The 23950-nt window shown below is 33.2% G+C and overlaps 1 protein-coding gene across 1 annotated transcript in view; it reads right to left on the bottom strand.

The window, feature by feature from the left end:
- LOC111043926 (vacuolar protein sorting-associated protein 16 homolog) overlaps positions 1-23950 on the bottom strand; it is a 36128-nt gene that overhangs the window by 8453 nt on the left and 3725 nt on the right. Inside the window, exons 2-11 of the mRNA XM_039435151.1 lie at positions 22336-22531; positions 16499-16669; positions 15830-16005; positions 13900-13980; positions 13236-13401; positions 6767-7020; positions 4589-4724; positions 4105-4239; positions 1901-2062; positions 599-748 (exon numbers count right to left, since the gene is read on the bottom strand). Coding sequence (XP_039291085.1) covers positions 599-748; positions 1901-2062; positions 4105-4239; positions 4589-4724; positions 6767-7020; positions 13236-13401; positions 13900-13980; positions 15830-16005; positions 16499-16669; positions 22336-22531 — 1627 coding nt within the window. The remainder of the gene's footprint in view (positions 1-598; positions 749-1900; positions 2063-4104; positions 4240-4588; positions 4725-6766; positions 7021-13235; positions 13402-13899; positions 13981-15829; positions 16006-16498; positions 16670-22335; positions 22532-23950) is intronic.

Genomic DNA, 23950 nt, shown 5'->3' with positions numbered 1-23950 from the left:
AAGGTGACCCGTGCTCCACAAGCACAAGGGCACAGAATACAATACAGAATGGAAAGTCGGGTAGTATCATGACACAAAAATCCGCCATCTTGAAAGTTCAGCAATGTAATAGTATAGAGATGGAAAGTTCGAATCACTTTACTGATCCGGGTCAATCGGTATTGTTCACTGCCGCGACCCGTTCAAAAGACCCGGATAGCAGTAGTTTTAATTTCTAACAAGATGGCGCAGTCACGTGATGTGGTCTTGGTGCACTCAAGTATTGGCGACATGTAAAAAGAATTAATTGGATAGGCGTTTGATTGATACTTTCCATTCTGTATGTATTGAGTGGCAAGGGTCTGTTTAAATCACGTGACAAACTGCAAACTTGACGTAATGAAATCTTGAAGAACTGAAAATAGGCCTATAATCATCCTCGGTAAATTCAGAATCTTCATGCAAAATTTCAAGTAAATCAGTTCGGTAGTTCGGACGTGATGATGCGTCATTCGTAATTTTCTGTCCTGTACATGTTTAGGACGATTCTTTCCTTTATTATATTTTAGAAGATTATAGAAGTTTAGGTGATATGATATTGATAGAATAAGGCGCTTACTTTGTTATCATAGCATTCATAAATGGAGCAGGCAGCCAAAGCATTGTGGTCATCCTCCTGGGTGTAGACATCTCTCAATGTCTCCCTATTATGTTCTCTGCAGTACTTCAAATACAGGGCCTGCGCCAGTGCAAACTTTCTTATCACCATCTAGAGAAAAAAGCAAAGCAATAACTCATTGATTTAAGAAGAACTCATTTTACAATCAAGTTAAAAAGGAAAATATTGAAGAAATGACAAGAAGAACTTTCTTTCAATTGAGACAACTTATTAAATAGTTATGATCTTGAGAAAAATATTTTGTTAAGTAGAAAGAATATGTTACGCAAATGATGACAAATAAGCATTATTTACGATCAATTCAAGTTTATTCGAAATTAATCAACAATTGGACCTGGAAATCGGGTTTCAGCAGGTGTTCATTAAAAGCTAAACATGGTAGAATAAAATAAACAAAAAGACTTAGAGCCGGTTTCCGAGCTCGGGATTCAGCAAGGTCTAGACTTTAAACATCTGGAGTCAGAAAATTGTCTTTCCGGAACGGGGCGTAGTCGCAGTAAAACGACTAACGATTTTTAAATTAAATTTCGAAAAAACTAGAAAATTGAACACGGAATAAAATAAAGATAAAATCATGTAAAGTTTCAGCTATTATGAATTATTTAGGAATGTTTAATTTCTTCAAGGAAAAACGTTTCCAATTACAGAAATGAGAAAATAAAGATTATCATAAAAACTGCAACTACGCCCCATTTCGGAAAGTCATTTTTCCGACTCCAGCTGTTTAAAGTCTAGAGCTTAGCTAAATCCCGAGCTCGGAAACCGGCCCTAAATAAACAAAATATTTCACACTAACAATAACACTTCTGCAACGGTCGTAGGTAAATAGCATAAAATACAAAAATTATACATAAAATTTGTAAGATAATTTGTTGCTCTTCAAGATCATGATCAGCATGGAATGGGGTGGGGACTTTTGATATGTTCACCTACTTACTGTCCCAACAGACCTGCGAGGTAGAAATTGTCTTTCAAACTTTTCCCTATTTACCTTTTTGAGCATTTATTTATTGCCTGGACTAATTGTGAATTTTATAACTAGGAAAACGAAGCAATTAACGTACAAAATTCAAATGAATTTAACTAAAAAATTATTCACATAACTAGTACTAATATTCAATATTTTATTTTATAATAAATTAGAATTCTATTAAATAATAAATAGTACAAAGAAAATGTATGCGATATTGAACGTATTTTGAAAAATGTAAGTTAACAGACTTAGAAATATTTCAAAATTACCTGAAACTTTGCAAGCGGCATATTCTCGCGTAAATGAAGTAGCACGGTGTAGACTAGGTCAGTATTTCCACTCTCGACTGCTTTTTGTAGGGCAACTTGCTCCTGGCCTAGACGCAATAACAGGGGCACTTGGAGAGAAGCCCTCTTTTCATGGTCTAAAAGCTGCAATAAATTTAGAACAAATTAATCGATGGTTTATTTTTTGAGGAATTATGATGCAATTTCATCAGAATGTTCAGCTGATGGTAAATTTCTGAAGGAGACTGGGCATTTTAATAAATACTAGTAAGACATAAATTAAAGACAACAATATTAAAGACTAGGTTTTTTTTGTTACTCAAAGCTAGAATAGTTATTTGTGCAACTAGTGCGCAAAGTGACAGGTTGCTGCACCGAAGAAACGTTTACGCCCGAGCCGTAGGCGAGGGCGGAATGGTTTCTTGAGTGCAGCAGAGGAACTTTGCGCACGTATTTCACATTAAGTTTTTCCTACAGTACCATTGAATATGAAAAGTGGGTAATTATGGGTAAAATTGCCTGAAATGCATCAAATGTTTTTCTGTGTAATTTTATTATTGATAAAAACCTTAATTTATTGTCAAATTGAATAAAAATGTTGTCCTTGGTTATAATATCTAATACTAATAATTAGCGCGTTGTGCTTCGTTGCACCTCTGCTCACTATAGCAGCCCAGTCACTGTTACCCAACGTTAGTAGACAGAAGGTTGATCACTCACAGGTGAAAGATTCGAAGTGGTGGGGGAAACGCCAGTGTGACGTCACGTGTAGTAAAAAAGTGATAGAGTAACCACACTGAGCATACACGTTTATTCACTGTATCTTCAAATACATCGTCGTTTAATCCCCTCAAGATTGACCTAGAACTTAAAAATTCTCCATACTTATAGCGATTGAATCACTGATTCTAATGATGTTGTTAAATACTTCAAGTTCATTCAACTTGTATGAATAAAATTAAGTTTAAAGTTTTTCAAGAATCTAAAAACGTGACACGAAAAAGTTAATAAGCTGGAAAAGCGTTAGTAGACAACGTTATACTATTATAATTTCAGATTAACCCATACAAAAACCTTGATAAACCAAAGCATTGCAATAAACCGATCCCAATAAATCCGAAGAATTTCATTCATATAAATGCACTGAACATGCTGGTATCGAGCACATGTTCTACGAGGATCAAAATATCTCATCCCCGAAATTCACAAGCTGATGTATAGCCAAACTACAAAATATAAACACGACCTAGAAGATGAAGAAACCTTAAGGATTTGAAAGGGAAGGTTAGGAGGTGGGGTTTTTGCTTTTATATGGCAAAATACTTGTATTATTCAAATGTTTTGATAATTATTGTAAAGCAGAAACAGAAATCTTGCATGTCAGAAAATGTTTGTGTTATATAATTGACTATACGTCACCGTATGATTCTCAAGAATGCGATATTCTGCCTACTCTGTACTACAGCCTACGTCACGACTGCAGTTCCCCCACTCCAATTGCATTTCAACTAAAATACTATAGATGAGTGACCAACCTTCTGTCTACTAACTTTGACTGTTACCAACTTCATTTTGTTTTTGCTGCACTGTTGCTCCATATAACCTACTAAGTATTTTGCGTTGCCATGTTGCAAATCTGGAGTGCAGAAAAATTTTTCCCGCACTAGAGCGGAAAAGTGATTCTTTGCGTTCTGTAATCAGTGCAGCAATGGCCACTTTTCAACGTAACTGTAGGAAAAATTAATGTCTGAGGACAACCTTCAACATTTAATCATGCTAATCTGAGTAAATATTATGATTAGCTGATGATACCTATATCTCATCAATTGGATATTCAAAATTTACGGTAAAATTGAAGAGATTTTGGATGAGAAAGTTTGATTTATCATTATTTAACAATTAACACAAGAAAGGCAAAAAAATATTTTTGAGTTGTTGAGAATTTAAAATCAACCCAATTACTTATTACGTTTCACTATAGTTGATCATAATTGGTGCCACCCAGCATATTGTAAGAGTACGAGAAGTCATGATTAATTTAAATGGTTTTTCAATTAATACAATTTACTATAGAAATCATGTACCTTGAGTTTATAATATTCAAATTAGCATATACAAATTTTGAAAGTATATCAACCATACTTTACAAAATTAATGTAAATTAGAAATGGATGAATCTCCGATACCTTTATGGCTAGTTGAGTTTTTCCACAGTCGGCAGCTTTCATGGCAATTTCTGAAAACGAGACTCCAGGATTTTGCTTGATTTTCTCAGATATCTCACTGGCAACTTCTTCTCTGTCTAATTGACTTTGTTGAACCTGGAAGTAAAACAAGGAATGTAATAATAGTGAAACTGAAATAGCAGTAGAAATAAAGCAGCTTTGAAATAAACAAATGATACTATATTTAAAACTGTGTTGTCTTTTTGAAGAAACCGTAAGATCAAAAGATATAGGCCTACGATAGGATTGAGTGGGCTGGGTATGAGTATACTAAGACAATGAGGAATGAAAACGTACTTTCTCAGTCTACTTTTTTATTTTTGAGTACTTTTAAAATTCTGTCAGGTCAATCACCAGGGAATTCTTTAGGGAACAAATCCTTGTTTCATCATATTACTTGTTGGCATGATATCATTCAGAACCAAAATTAATATTGATAACCTACCTTGTAATAAGCCCAATGCATCAATATCCTAGAGGAGTCAGGTAGCCTCAAGTGTTTGGCAATATGAATTGCCAAAAAATACTGTCTTCTTATTAATAGCATGTCAAGAAGCTTCTGAATTCCTATAACTTTCAATCTGTAGAAAAGTTGTCAAGAAAAACATGTTGAATACAAAAAAAAATACTTTAATGATGTTTTTTGGTAGAATAAATGTATCCTAACAAATAAACTTCATAGTGGGATGCAACATTATAGTTTTAGCAAAGTATTCCAAGAATGTAACTCACTTTTGCTGGTATTGAAATTGTTTTCATATTCAATAAATAATACTGTACCTCTGACATGGGTCAAATGGCAGAGAAAACATAGACTGATGGTGTTCCGATTTGTTATTGAAGAAATAAACATGAATATTTATTCATTTGATATTGGACTATTATAGCTTTTAAAATGGTCCAACAGACTCATGCCCAAAACTTTTCTTGAGTGATCGTAGATAAAAATAGTGTATAGTGTTTAACTCACATCTAACTTGTGCTTTAAAGACCCTCAATTTAAAAAACTTTTGCATAACGGTTACAGGTCGTAACTACTACTATTATCTACTACCGTGCTATAATGTAAACATTACAGAATTACAATCAATCCCATAACAGGGGTTTCAAAACTATACTATAATGTGAACATTATGCAACGACTTTAAAATTATAACATGGTTTTTAATGCTGGTAGCATCAACATTAAAACAAGGTTTCTGATGCTGGTAGCTGGGTTCAGTTTGTCAAGTTTTCACAAAGTCAAGTAGCCTATTCAGTTTGACAAGATTTCAATTGGTCAAGCTTTCAGTACGTCAGGATTTCAGTACGTCAAGTTTTCAGTTTGTCAAGTTTTAAGTTTATGAAGGTTTCAGTAAGTCAAGTTATCAATTCTGAGTTTAAGATCTCAGTTAGTTCAGTTTCAGTTCTCATTTTGTCAAGTTTTCAAAATTTTCAAATTATAAAGTTTTCAGTTCTTTAAGTTAGAAGTTTATCAAGTTTTCAGTAAGCCATGTATTCAGTTTGTCTTGTTTTCAGTATTTCAAGTCTACTGTTAACTCTCTCTGAGTAGCTTTTCACCTATTGTTATTTCAATTTTTTTATCATATAGACTAGTTGGTTGATTTCTAACCTTACAAAAAGTATCAATGAGATACTTTGCTTGAGTGGTCGTAAAACAGTGTATACAACAGTTTTATAATGTCTTTAAAGCACTCGTGAGATGTTTAAGACAAGCGTTCGCTCACTTGTGTCTTAACTCTACATCTAACTCGTGCTTTAAAGACCCTTATAAAACTGTTGTACTAGTAGTTCTGTGAACAGTAGACCTCGCGCAGTTATAAACCACAGTCTCCTCTAATACTGTTCATCAGAGTAAATTCTGTCCTGTCATGTCGGCGAGATATCGGTGTATAAACGACTAACGGCTGTTTGGGTTATTTTATCGACATAGCTAACTAGTAGTTCTGTGAACAGTAGACCTCGCGCTCAGTAAGTTACATTGACCTCTTTGTTTTCTCAAAATTAATAATAATTTATCAATTCAAAATGTCTAGAAAAAATCCTAAATAAACATAGAGCTTTCTTTCCTATCGTACCGTGACGTGTCGTCCCGGAAGTGAGTATGAGCGCTGTTATCAATCTGACTGCAACTGTCTACAACGTTGATGGAGAGATTCATTTTCAAGATGTTCGATGTTTTTGAACGGTTAGTATTATAGTCAACTGTCTACTAACGTTGATGGAAAGATACATTTTCAAGATGTTCGATGTTTTTGAACGGGTAGTATTATAGTCCACTAGACAGCTGATTTATGATGAATAATTCTAAAGTCTGATTTTTACGGTAATATTGGCGTTCAAAGGAGACTCCTTTTCCTTTTGTATTATCCTTAAAATGCAAAATTCAAAAAACCGTATGTATACGTCGACGCGGAATTCAAAAAGGAACATACATGTCAAATTTCATGAAAATCTATTGCTGCGTTTCGCTGTAAATGCGGAATATAAAAACATAAATATAAACATAATTATAAACATAAAGAGAAATGCAAAACCGTCGACTTGAATCTTAGACCTCAATTCGCTCGGTCAATAAACTACTATTACTACATGGTTTTAGATAATATTGAAACAAGGATACTGGTTACAGGTGATCGGTATGCCGATCTTGACATCGCGCACAGCGTTGAGCACCCTGAGCATGCGACACATTTCGACGTAGGGGTCGGGGTTGAACTCGGCGAGAAAGCACTTGCCGTACTGCGCGGCACGCATCAGCATTTTGTGGCCTTCGGCCGAGAACTCGTGTCCCGCCGCAGAGATGCACTGGTCCACCGCCTTCACCAGCTTCGGCTTCACCAGGTGGATGTACTCATCCGCTCGGTAGGAACGTTTCTAAAACAATAAATTGATGAATACATGAATAATAACTTATTTTTACAATATGATTCTCTACTGAAAATTATGTAAAATTCAAAACCTAACCTCTTTTTGGATCTTTGTCATTTCATGCAAATTCAGCGTTGCTAAAACAATAAATGAATGAATAAATAAATTAAATACATAAATAATAACTAAATTGTACAATATGATTCTCCACTGAAAATTATGTAAAATTCAAAACCTAACCTCTTTTTGGACCTTTGTCATTTTATGCAAATTCAGCATTTTCACAAGAGAAAGTAGCTCAAGGTTCGCCGTATCTAGGAATGAGTACTGCTCTTACAAATCCAGCCATACGAGTTTTAAGGCCTTTTCAATAGTTTTATAACCATTTACCACCAAATGTTCGAGGTTTGACGCTCAGGAAATTTAAACTAAGAAATAAGAATTTTTATAAAAAAATGTTTTTATAGTGTGGATGAATATTTCAATGTTAACATGGAGTTTATCGAGATTTTCAGGTAATTGCTATTGTTGTATGATCTCTAATATAGTTTGTAATATTGACGTGGCCGATACAAATTGTAAAGTGTTTGTCTGTGGCAATAAATTGATTTGATTTGATTCTTCTCTCTTAATCATTTTGATAATATTGTCGTTAATGATTATGTGATTTTTTTGTCAAAATAATATTATACAGAGTGAGTCATATGTATGGGAACCCTTCAATAAGTTGTAGACTGTTGTAGATATAATACTGTAACTTTCAGGAAAAGTTATTGGTCAAATACTCTACCTTTTGACATACAACTGAATATCAACCCTCATAAGGGGGGTGACTGAGGGTTGTAACTCGAATATTTTAAATGTAAACACCCATTGTGTGGTACATCATTTTGAAGGCCTTTTCATTAATAAAAATGTCCTATGTTACTTTTTCCAAAATGGCGGCTGATTGAACTTTATCAATTATTTCTTTAAAACTAAAACTTCAAACAGCCGCCATTTTTGATAAAGTATCATAAACATTTTATTGATGGCATCTTCTTGTTTCAGAAAGGCATTAAAAATGATGTACCACACAATGTGTGTTTACATTTAAAATATTTGGGTTACAACCCCTCTTTCCTTGAAAACTAAAACTTCAATCAGCCGCCATTTTGGTTGAAAGTATCATTGAACATTTCAATTGATGTTATCTTTCTTGTTTTCAAATGATGTATCACACAATGGGTACTATTGTATTTTACCATTACACAATGGGTATTGTATTTTTGGGTACCCATATTTTACATTTAAAATATTCGAGTTACAACCACTAAGTCACCCCCTTATGAGGGGTTGAAATTCAGTTGTACGTCAAAAAGTAGAGTATTTGGCCAATAACTTATCCTGAAAGTTACAGTATTATATCAACAACAGTCTACAATTTATTGAAGGGTTCCCATACACATGACTCAATCTGTATATGTAACTTGGTATATAACACTCAATATCATATTTGATTAACTAATAACAGTTTGTATTAACAACAAAATAATCTTGGAATTTAGTTGATATGCCATAAATTAATTATTGTTTTTGAAATGATAAAAGTAAATACTTCCAGTATGAATATTGATATAACATGAGGGAGGGGTGCCCAGCCCCCCCAAGGGCAATGCGCCAAGCCCCCCCAATCCAAGTGTAATGCCCCCCCCAAAGTATCCCAATTCCCAACCCTTTAGTTTTTTGCATTAGCAGTGTATGACAATAAAATTCACATCTTACATTCTAATCTTCCAAGTGCATTATTTACCTTTGTTCTTGTGAGGAATTCTTTCTGTTTTCATAATATTGTAAAAATATATACCATCGTTTCTTATCTCTTTTAAAATATAAATAAAGAATTTTTTGATATTATTTTTGAGACTAGCAGTGCACCCGTTCTTGTTCGGGAGGAATAAAAAGTACTACATTACATCAGGAAAAACTACATGACAAAAATTTGATAGGATATTAAAAGATAAGTAAGGGAGGCTTGCTTTTAAATGTAAAGGTTACTATAAAAAAGTTGAATAATAATATCTCGATATTCTTTTATTGCAAAGAAATTGCATAGCAATTTTGGTGAACATTCATACAATTTTGGAACGATTTTATTCTTACAATATATAATGTCGGCAAATTTAGGTATTCTAAATCCTATACTATTAAACAAGAAATTTCTGTTTAGATGTTTTGATGTTTATATATTTGTATTTCACCGGATCTCGAAAACAGCTTTAATGATTCTCACGAAATTCAGAATATATAGTATGTTTATAATATAAAAATTCGATTGCACTAGTTCTCGTTCCTGGGGAAACTCGCTAAAGGACATTAAAAGAATTCATTCATCCTTGGAAAAACAGCTGATAATTTCGTCGTCTGTTGATGATGGAAGTGAGTGAGCGAGTGCATGTGTGTGGGACTCAGCTGTTGAACTTTTGTACCTAATTCAATCAGGTAGGCTACTTAGTGGCAGTTGTACAAAAGCCGGTTAAATTTCAATCCTGATTAATTCCAGTAGAACCAATCAGATAAGCTATCTTTTTGAGATGGTCTTCTGTGATTTGGTTCTCGTGAAATTAATCAGGATTAATTTAACATGCTTTGAGAGAGAATTCTTGCATTCCTTTGCGAATTAATCTCAATCCACTGTGATTAGATAGAACCTTTCTATATGAACTATGAATATTTATTATAATTTCTTCTTTCTTAATAATTTTTATATGCTTTTGTAGGTACCCCAGAGCGGAGCTCGGTGCCCCGATATTTATCATAAATTGGAACAGGTTGTCACTGATGTTGTGTGTTGGTAGTATTTACTTTTTAACATTACAGGAGTAAATAATAACACAAGTCGAACAAAATGTATCTTCAAATGGTTTGGTTTTTGGAATAAAGATATCATCTGAACACGTACATCTTGTAAATTCTATCTATTATTAATACCAAATATCGGGGCACCAAGCTTTGCTCGTTATTTATTCATTGATAAACAGAACTCAATTCTTTGAAATGATTGGGGAAGGACTAACAGGCACAGCCCAAAACTGTTTCTTCCTCGAATTTTTATTTATTCACTATAAAATTTATAGTTGGGATATTTAATATTCCAAAAAGTAGGTTATGTTTCATAGACTTGAATCCAAGTGAAATTTTCAGTCCAAATATTTGAAAACATAAAAGTTCTAATTTAGATTGTTTACATACCAAATAATTGAATAACAAAATAACACTCACTAATCACTGTAAAATAATGATCAATCTTCAATATTATGATATATACCATCTCATGTCAACAAATCAGATTACTGTATTTTGATCGAGTCAATTAAAATTTCTAGATTCCTCACGAGATACGATGAGCTAATTGATTAAACAGCTGATCTCCCACACAGGCACACACATCTTCTGTTATCGACAGACGACGAAATCATCATCTGTTTTTCCAAGGATGAATTATCCTTTTCATGTCCTTCAGGGAGTTTTCTCAGGGATGAGACCTAGTGCAATCGAATTTTGATATCATAAACCTACTATATTCCGAATTTCGTGTAAATCGTTTGAGCCGTTTCCGATATCCGTTGAACATAATTAACCATATAACCAGATAGCCAGATAACCAGATATAAAAATAGAAAAATACAAACATATATACAGAAATTGCTTGCTTAATTTAACAACGCTTAATATATCGCTTAAGTTGGATAACAACTTATAGTCCAGTCAAATGGTCGTTTTTCAGGAAACAGCCCCGAAAGAATTTTTTTCGATGGTTCTATCTGTATTTTGGGGCGCTAAATTCTAATCTGAAATTTGCTCACACGCCAGAGGGCGACTTCACCCCCAAAATTTTGGACTTTTTTTAAGTTTTCCATTTAATCTCGAGAACCTTGAATTTATCGAGATAAAGCATTCTCTATATAATATTGAAGATAATAACATTTTATTTCCAATGAATTGACTGGTCGCGCAGGACTACTTTTTTGGATTTTTTATCTGAAGTGTTCCAAAAGATACACAACTTTGAATGTGCAAGAAATTTGTGATATTTCCCCCATTGCCACAGTCTCGCATATGCAACGTTGCGTATCTTGTGGAACACTTCAGATGGAAAATCCAGAAAGTAGTCGAGGTTGTGATGAATTTTCTCCTTTTTTCACTCCCATGTTTCACTCTTTTACTTCTGTTTTCAATGCCGTTAAAAAGTTACAGCCAATTGAATGATGATCTTTATTTTCTCATTTTTCTTGCGATTTTACTGTTATGAAAGAGTCTCTAAAATGAGTACAATACATGATAGGTTGCGATTGGTCTTAAATGAGAGAAAATTTCATGCTCTTTAAGCTGAGTTGCCATAAATTGATCTTGCATCACTGTTTATATCAAAGAACTGTTGAGACTGTAGAAATGAGAAAAATATCGAAACTTTCTTGATTTTTTGAATTAAACGTATCTTACTTCACAATTATATTTTTACAAGAATCTTTCATTCATCTCACATAAAAGAGGAGATTCTTTTAGTTTGCGATGTTGTTTATAATTGCATTCCCATTTCAGAGACATTAATATCATCATAGAACGCCTTCGAAATTAAAATAATTATCAGATTAAAATGTACATTACAATTTAACTTATCATTGTGCTTTTAAGAAAATTAGGTTGCAACAGCAAGGAAACTCAAACACAGGACCATTTAAATTTAAAATTAAGCAAAAGAAATCAGAATAATAGTGGATGATGGAGTTATAATTTATTTTTTTCAAAGACTTACCTTCGAACTCATAGGCTTAAAATTACTAAAATTCCTGCATACAACATATTATTATTATCAATTGTATTTTTTTTGCTTTATATTGAGTTACACTTTGCAGAATATAACATTGTAAAGGTGGGAAAAAGTATTAAAATTAACTACATTAGGATATCTCTATTCAACCATGATTTAGCCATGATTCAAAATGTTGACATAAAATATAAAAAATCATGCCCCCCCCAAAAATGTTGATGGCGCAAATTGCGCCATGCCCCCCCCTTGTGGGCACCCCTGACATGAGGTATTTTGACATTTTGCAAACTTTACTTTTACACTTAGTTCTAATGAATACCAAGGGAAATCATGAATGATTCAAAATTTATACGTTTCAATCTTCATTTCATCCACTAAGTAAAATAGTCAAATTACAGTATTGTCACAGATATTTTGAGACTATTTTTCCTGACCAATATAAGAGATTTTTCTTAACTTTTTGGAACAGTGAGGTTCTACAAATTAAGTCTCAATTGATGTATTTCTTTTTGTGATGCAAGCTCCTCTATCACCACGGTTACCCATCATTCACCTTTATTGACAAATTAAAACAAAGTGCCACAATAATTACAATTAAAAACAACTGACATTCTAGCAATGAAAAACAATAAACATACATTAACTGACCTATTAATATTGAATAAACTTTTTTGATACTTGGTTGGAAAATAGTCAGTTAATCGGCACAGTGAATTTAATTGTTATTGGTGCGAAATGAGACTGATTTCTATTTATTTATCTCATTTTTCTTATTCAGTAGATGATGAAGTGAAAAACTGAAATTGTTGATGAAAATTATGTTTTTTTTCTACAGTATTTTACTACCTTATAATTCTTTATTTGATGGATTGTTTATTTATTTAATGATTCAGAATTACACAACTTACAGATAAGTACCATAAGCTTACGCCCAAAACGGTTCCAATTCTAATTTATACAACAGTCCAAATGTAGCTAGGTTTATACAAACAATTGTATTTTTGTTCAATTGTATGATATATAATATAGTATTAATTGTATGAACAATTGTTTATACAAGTGCATTTCTACTGAATTTCAACACTGCCAACATAAGAAATCTTATATTTTGGCTATGAAGAGAAATTCCATTTAATTTTTACTGCTTAAAAACATATTTAATTTACCGTTGCAACAACAGTTCAAGTGGCCAAAATAATATGAATAAAGCAAATAACAATAACTTCTTGTATTAACAGAAACTTAAGACAAAACAACACATTCAAATAACTTATTGATTTACAGAATGAAACGGCCAATTACAAAAAATACGAGACTCGTAAGCCTATGAAAATAATTAAAAGATTAACATTTTTAGATTGTTAATTAGTTGAGTTATAAGAGTATAACTTAAACATCTTATCTCTCTCACCTTGAATTGTTTGGAGGCTTCGAGCAGATATGCACCAGGACCAGTGCCATTTATCCTGAATATTTCCTGCACCACAAATGGAACTTTCTGGAGAATTTCGTGGTTATACTGCGACAAAATCCGAACACAGTCCAGCTCTTGCACTAGTTTGATCGGGATCTCGAAGCTGGAATTAAATTAAATATTATCATGTTTTTATGAATTGAATTAAAACAGTGTTTGCAAAGTAGTTTATAGTACAGTAAAACATTTATAACTATGACTATTGAAACACAATAAAATTATCAAGTATAACTCATAATTTTTATTGTTTTTAAGTATAATTTAAGTAGCCCTAAAAATAAAAGTGACCATGTATTATAATACAGTACAACTATATGTTTTCAATAAAGTTTAAACTGGAAAATGTATCAAAATACCGTGAAAGTTGTCAAATGTCAATCAATGTTGACTGAAAGTCAGTCAATGATAACTATATTCGATCCTTCCATTTTCAAAGTGGAATGAGTGAACCGTTTAGAGAAAACATGAACATGTAAAGTTAAAAGATCAAAAAGTGGCGATAACAAGAGGCAAAAGGTAGGCTATATAATTCTCAAACCCCACCAATATAATTTGGAATAAATGAATAGCACAAGTTGACTTGTTCCAAGTTTTTACTTACAAAAAGTTGAGTGGATCTTCTTTCTCATCGATAATTTCCACGTTGTTATCACGGTAAATAGCAATAGCATCTTCACCACACCTGAAATGAATAAAAATGCATTGCATATTGCAGCTCACAATTTTATAAATAAACTTACTTCAATAAAAACACTTCACTTACATGGGCTACTTTTGGACAAATTAATTAAAACAATATAAAAACCTTGTAGTGCCCTTTATTATTAAAAACTTCAAGTTGAAATCAACTTGAAAATTACCTAAGTTAGGGTCGAAACTAGTCGTTGAAATATTTTGAAGTTTTTAATAATAAAGGGTACTACAAGGTTTTTATATTGGTTTTATTAATTACTTCAATAAATATGGAGTTCACCAATACAAAAAAGAGTCGTAGGCATGGCTTTTATGAGTGGGGATTCCCTTACTATATGGTAAAGTCTCATCTCCTGATATATTATAATAAATATTTTAGCTTCATATTCAATGGGCTTCACGACTGTTATAATAGATCTGTTATAATAGATCTGGATCCAGCTGTACAAAAGCCTGTACAATTTTAATAGTTATTAAATGCCACGAGAGCCAATCAGAGAAGTCTTCTTTTCGAAAAAGTCTTCTCAGATTGATACTAGTTGCATGATTAAAATTTAACAGGCTCTTGTGCAATCGGGACTAGGACTGAAAATAGTTATAAAGTTCAGCCAATTCATCGTGTCCAACAAATAACACAGAATAAAACCTGTAAAAAAGTATTTGCTAACCTTTTATTAAGAAATGTATTGCTGTACTTTTGAGAAAAATAATTTTTGAGTTTTGAAGGCTATCATGTATAACGCCGATTGATAACTGAACTGTTATTAAGATGTACTGAATATTACATTTAAAAACATCGAAGTGTGTTTGTTTGATCATAAGTTTTCAAGTGAAATTTTATATTTTTATCAAGTTTATATAGATTCTTATCATGGGGAGTTTTGTTATGTGTTCAGCAGCTTTAGTAGTGGAGTAGAGCTACATACTAATATAGCTACAAGTGACAACAACTAGTAACTGTTTTTTTCTGTCTTGTTATTGCAATATAGTCTATGAAGGCCAATAGGTAATATTATTCTAATATAATAAAGAGTTCAATCAATGAGATAGGTAGTTATCACCAGGGCTAGTTCTTCTAACTAACTACTAGCTTTGAGATAAATCTAATAACTAATAGTAAACAATTTGAATCCTATTATATTAAGCGAGCAATTTCTGTATATATTTTTATATTTGGTTATTTATATTTATGTCCAACGGATCTCGAAAACGGCTCTAACGATTTTTACGGAATTTGGAACATAGTAGGTTTATGATATAAAAATTCGATTGCACTAGGTTTCATCCCGGGGAAAACTCGCTGAAGGAAATGAAAAGGATAATTCATCCTTGGAAAAAAGATGGTAATTTCGTCATCTGTCGATAACAGAAGATCCGTGTGCCTGTGTGGGAGATAAGCTGTGTAATCAATCAGCATACGTATCTCGCGAGAAATCTAGAAATTTTAATAGACTCGATCAAAATAATCTGATTTGTTGACATGACATGGTTTATCATAATATTCAAAGTTAATCATTATTTTACAGTTTTAAGTGATAAGTGAGTGTTATTTTGTTAGTATTCAATTTGGTTTGTAAACAATCTAAATTAGAACTTTTCTGTTTTCAAATATTTGGTCAGTGAATTGGACCTGAATTCAGGTGTATGGAACTTAACCTACTTTTTGGACCACTTGTAGTGTTTAAATCAAAATTCGGGGAAGGAACAGTTTTGGGCTGTGCCTGTTAGTCCTTCCCCAATCATTTTGAAGAATTGTGTTCTGTTTATCAATAAATAACGAGCGAAGCTCGGTGCCCTGATATTTTGAGTTATCTAATAACTGATAGCCCTCAACTTACCAGGCAAGTTCTTTGGGAGGAGATTTGTTCTTGGTATCGAACAGCCTGTAGCAATGATGCAGATCGACGCCTCCAATCCACACAAATCCGTAATTAGTCATGACGGCCAGTTTTCGCTGAGTATCCGAGACGGCCATCGCCACAATTAGACTGTTATCAGCGCCGAGATCGATTTGCTGAAAATTTACACAAATTTATTTATTTTGTGGGCAAAAGTTTTTGACCACAGCACAATCATATGGATACGACCACCCCGTCTTTCAAAGGAGACGATAAGCCGTCGGTACCAACTACCTAAAAAGTAGTCGTCATCTCTCATTATCATCATCCCTCTCACTCATTACCCACGCACAAGCCTAAGAGCTTATGTGGGCTTCACCCTCAATATTATTATTATGATTGTACAAAACCATTTATTCTACTATAATCATAATACAATAATGATCATGGAGGAAAAACTAGGCTGAGACTGTACCATTTCATTACTATTAATTTGAAATAAATTTTGAATTTTCATTCGAACTTAGGAATAAATTTTTTTGTTTTTAATGATGAGACAAGTCTGAAATGCATAATAATGCAAAAAGGCATATTAAACATACATGTTTTTTGAGAATTATGCCCTCATAAGCCCTTCACAGTTAGTATTGTAGATGTGAATTAGTGTACCTTTTGAATAGCTCGTTGGTCGGACTCATTCAAGACATACAACTCGGAGCCTCTAGCGAAGAGTACGCGTGTGTGGCGATCCTCACTCACTACTTCCCATGCTGTCGGCGCCACATAACCTAAAACAAAAATTAATAAATTAATCAACACATATAATAAATACATTAAAATAATATATCTATTATAGGTATATATTATAATATATCTATTATAAACCAGACATTATAAGTGGAATAAAATGTAGGAGATTACAATGGGCTGGGCATATACTCAGAAGAGGAAGAGTCCAAGCTGAAACGAGTTTCAACACCCAACCCTCTAGGAAGAAGACCCCGTGGGAGACCCAGACAGAGATGGTGGCAACAGGTTAAAACTGACATGGAGAGACTTGGAGCGACAGAAAGAGATGCTGAGGAGCGAACTACGTGGAGACAATTTGTTGGTGCGGCAAAATGTCAATTTAGATATAGATGGCCCTGGGAGTAAGTAAGTAAGTAAGTAAGTATTATAGGTAGATGAATCTTTCGAATTAAAATAAAATAAAAACGATATTGCAGGTCCACTCGCGTAGCCAGTAAAAAATTTCGGGGGGGATCATAGCATTGGAGTAGAAAGCACCTAAATTTTGAGGTAGTCACCGGAGGGTGTGGGGGGTATGGAATACCCCCACCAAAGGGGGGTCCGGGGCCTTCCTCCGAAAATTTTGAAAATATACCTTCAATTTGGTGCGATTTTACGCAATTTCCACTTGAAAGCAAACATTCCATTCAAGTTTTTTTGGTGATCAGTAGGCCACTACTATTTCGATTTTTCCTTGAAAATGTCATAGGCTTATGGGATTTTTATTAAATAACAAATAGAATGGAGTGGAGTAGAATTTTATTAGTCATTCAGTTGTTAAAAAATAGTGATTTTGCAGAAGGTCTACTCATTATTAGATAACAAGCTAGAATGCTTAAATTGTGGCTCCAATAAAGCACTATTTCAACTAACACTACAGGCTTAGTTTTAACGTGATTAACAATTTTTTTCAAATTTACATGATTTTTACTTGAGTGTTCAAACTTACATTGTTTGGGGGGGGGATGAAACTTTTTTTCAAAGATTAGGGGGATGTGTCCCTCCTGTCCACGGTAGAAACTACGCCCGATCATCATAACTGTAAAATGTTCGGAGCTACTCTCTAGTAGAATCTGTTAGAACTTTGTTTAAGGATATGCATGAAACCGAATGGACTATAATCAACTAGAGCAATATAAGCTATATTGAATTTCTTAATAATAATAGATGGTAAAAAGTGAACTAACTTTGAAGTGCTATCTGTAGTTTCTCTAAGCCCTGCTATCCGGTCTCTACGCACTAGACCACTATAAGAAAAAAGCTCATTATTACCATTGCTATGCTATTGCAGTGCTGTTATCTCATCCCTATTTCTCGACTTACATAGTACAATATAACGAAAATATGTTTCGTGACTAATTTTTGTGACTGATACAGCCACAAAAAATTCAGGTTCCATTTCTGGGGGAGGATACATCCCCATATCGCCCCCCCTCCCTGGATAAGACACTGTGCAGGTCCACATAATATGTAGAACTTATGAATGATAAACACAGAATAAATAGCTTTATGTTTTTGTCCTCTAAAGCAAAACAAAAAATGTTAAAATAAGTTGTTTTTCATAGTGGATTTTCATTAGTATTTTTATTTTTTGTATTTTTAGCCGGTACAATGTTCTGTAATAATATTTTGTGCAAAATAAATAATTTTTGAATTTGAAAAAAAATTTAAGCATTCGGACCAATTTTTATTTCAATATAGCTGAACGTTTTCATAAACACCAGAATTCAATGTATGCTATAGAGATTGATTTAGGAGTTTTCATTTTACAAATATTTTATATTTCTTGCGGTAATAGCAGCATGTAGGCCTATTATACACAACTATTTACCGTAGCTTAATAGGTATATGAAATGATACTTGTTAGCAAGATAACAATAGTGGAATTAGTTTTTATGTTTTAGAATATAAATTAAAGTTACTTCTGCTAAAGTTTGTTATGGAAAATAATATTATGATCACACCAAAACATATTACACCGTGATTCAAAAAGAATACCACAACTTTGAATATTGATAACTCTGCAAAGAATAAACGGAGAGTAAAGCACTATCAGTCATTGATTAGAGGAGCCTCTGAAGTTTTTTTTAGTCCCTTTGGCACTCATCTGTCCGTGCCTATTTGAATGAAAACTATCCGAGGCAATGGATCGGCTGCTAAGCAGCTCGAGACAGAGCACTTCATCACTGGCCTCCAAGAAGCCCTGAGCTCACCCCCTCCGATTTTTTTTCTGTGGGGGTAGGTTAAAGATAAAGTGTATCGACTTCCTCTACCAGCTAACATTGAGGAGCTCAAACAAGAAATAACAGCAGCTATACAAACTGTTACGCCCAATATGCTACTGAGGGTGTGGAACGAGTTCGAGTATCGTATTGATATCACTCGAGTGTCTGGAGGGGGTTACATTGAAAATTTGTGAACTTGTTTTCTAGTGGGGAAAAACTTATTTTAATACTCTTCATTTTGATTTATAGCCCAAGTTTCTATTTTGTTTCCTTGATTAAATACAGTGTAAAATCTGACAAAGCATTTATTGTAACGGTTCCACTTGTTACTCGTTCCACTACTACGTAGACATCATGTCGTCATTTTCCGTCTGCGCCTTCCGGTGACGTCACAGTCACGGTTCTACGGCACTGCCATAATCAAGTTGGTTTTCTATATTATTCGTTGTGTTAGTTGTCGTTTCAATTTTAATATTTGTACTATTCAATTTTTTTGAATTTATTTTGTCTTTAGGCATCTTACTTTCTAGATATTTGCTACTTTTTCACCAAACGTTTGTAAACGTTTTACGTACATGGCTGACATTTCCGCCTTCCTTTTTTTGTTGCTAGCGCGTCTAGCTAGCCTCTTGTCTTTCAATGGTTCCTAGTCGGTGAGTGCACTTTCGCTCCCGGTCTAAACTTTTTCATCCAAATTCATCTAGTTTACAGAATGTTTTTAAAAAGTGAATTATTCCTTCAAATTAACTCGTTTATTCTATTCTTCAATTGTGATTCAATTATTCATCAATTTCTTCACTTATTTACGCTGATAAACTTTGTCAAGATCACAAACTCGTGGTGGCGTCTATTGCCATTCTTCTAACAATTGGCTTCACCTCTTGAAACTCAAACTTTCAAGTTCATCATTTCTACCGTTTGGAAATCAATCTAAAAATTCCACAACTTGAAATTCGGATTATTCGTTTGGAATTCTACATGTTCCTGCTCACATTTCCACTGGGGGATTTGCCTACTGTTGGACGCTTCCATTCTTGTCTTCGCATGGCCAGATCACATCGTCGCTTGCTGATGTCCTGTTCTTTGGGTACCGTGGTTTCCTTGCCTGTCTGCCTGGCTGCATCTCTTCTTCAAAATTTTATTCAGGTTACGTAAATCATTTTAATCAACTTTCATTTACACATGAATTACATAACTAAATGCAAATTCTACGCTTGGCTTGCAAGCACATTCACATATTTGAGTTGTTCTATTAATGTCTAACTTGGCATTTAATTCACTGAAGGCCTATGCCGCCTATATTAATGTATTCTATATTAGTAATTATCTCACTGTATTGATAGCTATGCTTGGCTTGCAAGCACATTCACATTTTTGAGTTGTTCAATTGATGTCTAACTTGACATTTAATTCACTGAAGGCCTATGCCGCCTATATTAATGTATTCTATATTGGCAATTATTTCACTGTTTGATAGCTATGCTTGGCTTGCAAGCATATTCCCATTTTTAAGTAGTTCAATTGATGTCTAACTTGACATTTAATTCACTGAAGGCCTATGCCGCCTATATTAATGTATTCTATATTAGCAATTATTTCACTGTTTGATAGTGTGATGAATCTTTCAAATAGATCTCATGAGAAGAGAGAAAAATTGTGATTACCTTTTAAAATGAAAGAATTTGCTAAAGGAATAGTTAGTGACCGAGCGATAAAGCTTACTTATCAGTAACTGTGCATTAGATAAGAGTACCGTTCTGTACTGAATATTTTCTAGAAAATTATTCAATAAAATTATAATTATTTTGCAAATAAAGCACAAATTGTTTACGAATTGCTCATTGAATTTGAGGTTACACTTTGTTTACTATCGATCAGATGTTTTTAAAACAGTTCGAACGCAGCTGACTGATTCAAAGTATTGTCAAATGTCATGCTGGCTTCACATAAGATATAATACCATCTCTAAAAATTATAAAACTATCAATAAAGGACCAAGAATTTCAAATAAATAAAAAATAAATGTATGTATTATCGTTGAAATTATTTATTATTAAGAAATTATATTATATGTCAGGTCTTATTGTAACTAACTAGGTCATAGCATGAAATTATATTATTGATAAAACGGCAGAAATTAATTATAACAGTCTCAAACCTAATAAAAATTGTATAAGAATATTAATTTATTAATGATTAATTCAGCTGAACCACATGGTAATTAAATCTCTTTGGCAAGCCTAAGCCAATCATAGTGCATAGAAATAGCACCAAAAGGGTGATCGTTTGAAAGCAACACATGTTAATCTACTATCAGACAACAACCCTGCCTTATCATATACACTAACACATGTACATTGTATGAGAGGAACTATGTCTAGAAGATTAAGCAGTTTTAAGAATTACATAAATTAAATTATTATTGTAATTAAAGGAATTATATTCTACTGCTTGCCACTGACGTCATGTCTATGTCACAAGCGTTCTACCAATGGCAAATTTTTATGCAAATTATTACATCGAGATTCTCAGAAGAAAGGTCTAGCCAAGAAGCTTAGAGAAAAAAGACAGCACTTCCTTTTGAAATCCTCACCTTTGTTATTAACAAGATTTATGTATCCATCGAGAGTCGGTAAAGATCAAAGGAATTGTGTTATGTTAACAACAAAAGCCTCTTTTATCGCATTAATTACCTTTGTTAATAACATGTTTCTATCTTCCCCGCAATCCCCTCGCCAAGCATCCCTACCCTAAATCTACAGTTGTTCCCTAATAACTACAGCTGCAGACGAAACACGTGACAAAGTTATTAACTTTTGTTAATAACAAAACTAGCAGCCAAAAGAAAATGTTATTAACCTATGTTAGGAACTTTTAATTTTGTCGCACTATAATTTGGTTCACATTAAATCACATGAAGATCATTATGTTAATGATTACACCTGTTTCAATTTAAAGTAGCATGAAGACAATTTTTTGCTTTTTATTCCGGCTGTTATATCATAATATGAATAGTCTCGTTAAATGAAATCATATGGAAGTCAATTATATTAATAACAAGGAACTTTCTGTTAAAAACACGAGTTATCAACTTTTGTTAAGAGACATTTCTGACGATTCAGTCAGGTTAATAACTTTTTGTTAATAACTCGTGTTATTAACTCCGGTGTAAACGCAGTTTAAGTTTATTATTATCAACTTCTTTTGCATGTCTATTCTAATTGTTATGTATATGTATTTGTAAATAAACTCCTCTGGTTGCAATTCATTGGCAATCAGAGAAATTATGAATTATTATTACAATTCTTGAAGAATTGAAGTACTGAACCTTCAATTCTCTCATCCTGTTGAACTGTATTTACTTTCTTTTCATAAAAATATTATACTCAGCCTCTGCTTATGCATGTTTTCCTAGATATTGTACACTATATAGTTTTTGTAATCAATGAATTTAGAAATAAATTTGCTTTGATTTTGAAGTAAAAAACTCACTTTGAAGGATGAAATCAAGCAGCCCGAAGACGAGTAGATTGATATGACAGGTTTACCAGTGGACTGCACCTGGACAATCTTCGATGGATCTCTCATCACAGCTATCGGCCCGCCATACTTGGAAGTCGTCAAAATCACTCTGTCCAGATTCACGTCCGGGTCTTTCTGCCATTCCATCGAATACACTTCAAATTTCCTGTCAATTGGAGACAATTTTTATCAGTAACCAGTATTCATCTACACATTCTGATTCTTCCCTTTACAAATTAAATTCATTTCGTTATTCAAATTCATTTATTTTTCCATAAATAATACAGATTGATAAAATAAATTCTAACTTACAAAATGGCACTATCCAACGAACAACTTGTGAGCCGGCAGTGAGTTCGAACAAATATAATCTGTAAAAAATTACTTCTTACTTGAGATGGACATGCGCAGCAGAGAAGGCATACAGCGGAAGGGATACAACGGCGGCTATGTTACCGTTTTGAACCGGCCAGCGTTCTCTAATTTCCAGTTAGTAATCAAGCGCTCATGATACGCATATGGATGTTCCTCTCTGGAAGCGCTCAGTCGACTGAGTCTAATCGACAAATTGGCAACCGCGCTTCTTCCTATGACTCTATCACTGTAATTGGCTAATTTCCCTCCATTTCTCTGCGCCGCAGATTCCTCCAAGTCTGAAGTAATTTTGTACGGAGTATAGGTACAGCAAACATGTCAATAGAAAAGAAAATAGAGCTTATTCAAACTGAAAGTTTTTTTAACTGTCAGTTTAAACCGACAATACCTCATTTATTTGTAATTATTTTTCAAATTCAGATAAATAAATAAAAGTCAACAGCTAGGTAGAGAGTATCAAAGAGAAAGCTTACTTCCTGTGTGCTACTTCTATTAGAGTATCGAATTTGATAAAGAAAATAATTGTGATGTGGAGTCTTTCTGCCATTCCATCGAATACACTTCAAATTTCCTGTCAATTGGAGACACTTTTTATGAAAAACTAGTATTCATCTACACATTCTGTTTCTCCCATTTAAAAATTAAATTTATTTCGTTTTATCAACTGTTGATTCAAATCGACAATATCTCAAGTATTTTGTCTTGTATTGAACTCAATTATAAACTGACTGTTTTTCAAACATGTTAGATGTAAATTGAGGCCCACTGTCCGAAACAAGGACATGGGGTGGACCAAATGTTGAGAAACATTTTGTGATTATTTTTCAAATTAAGATGAATAAATAAAAGCTAACAGAAGGCTTGCCAAGTGCGTAAAAATGACAATTATTCAATAAATTTCTTCAGAGGGAATCAAAGAGATACATATTTCCTGTGTGCTTTTTTATGAGAGTATCGAATTTTATAAAGAAAATATTGTGATATGGAGTGAAAAGAAAAAAGTGATTCAAACTTATTTCGAACTATAAATTCATAATATAAATTTGGGAGAGGAATAATTAATGGGTTCGCCTGTTTTTGCTTTTCCAATATTATTTTAATAAGTAATTTTGTACTAATGATAGATAAATAAATAATATCATCAATTTTGCACGACTTTCTCTGTATTTTGTTTTATTGCGTATTGTCGTTGATATTTGCATGTATTCTT

The sequence above is a fragment of the Nilaparvata lugens genome, chromosome 8 (assembly GCF_014356525.2).
Source record: "Nilaparvata lugens isolate BPH chromosome 8, ASM1435652v1, whole genome shotgun sequence".
Classification (NCBI taxonomy): Eukaryota; Metazoa; Arthropoda; class Insecta; order Hemiptera; family Delphacidae; genus Nilaparvata; species Nilaparvata lugens.
Note: the sequence above shows the minus strand (reverse complement) of the source record. Positions and strands in the feature narration are given on the sequence as shown.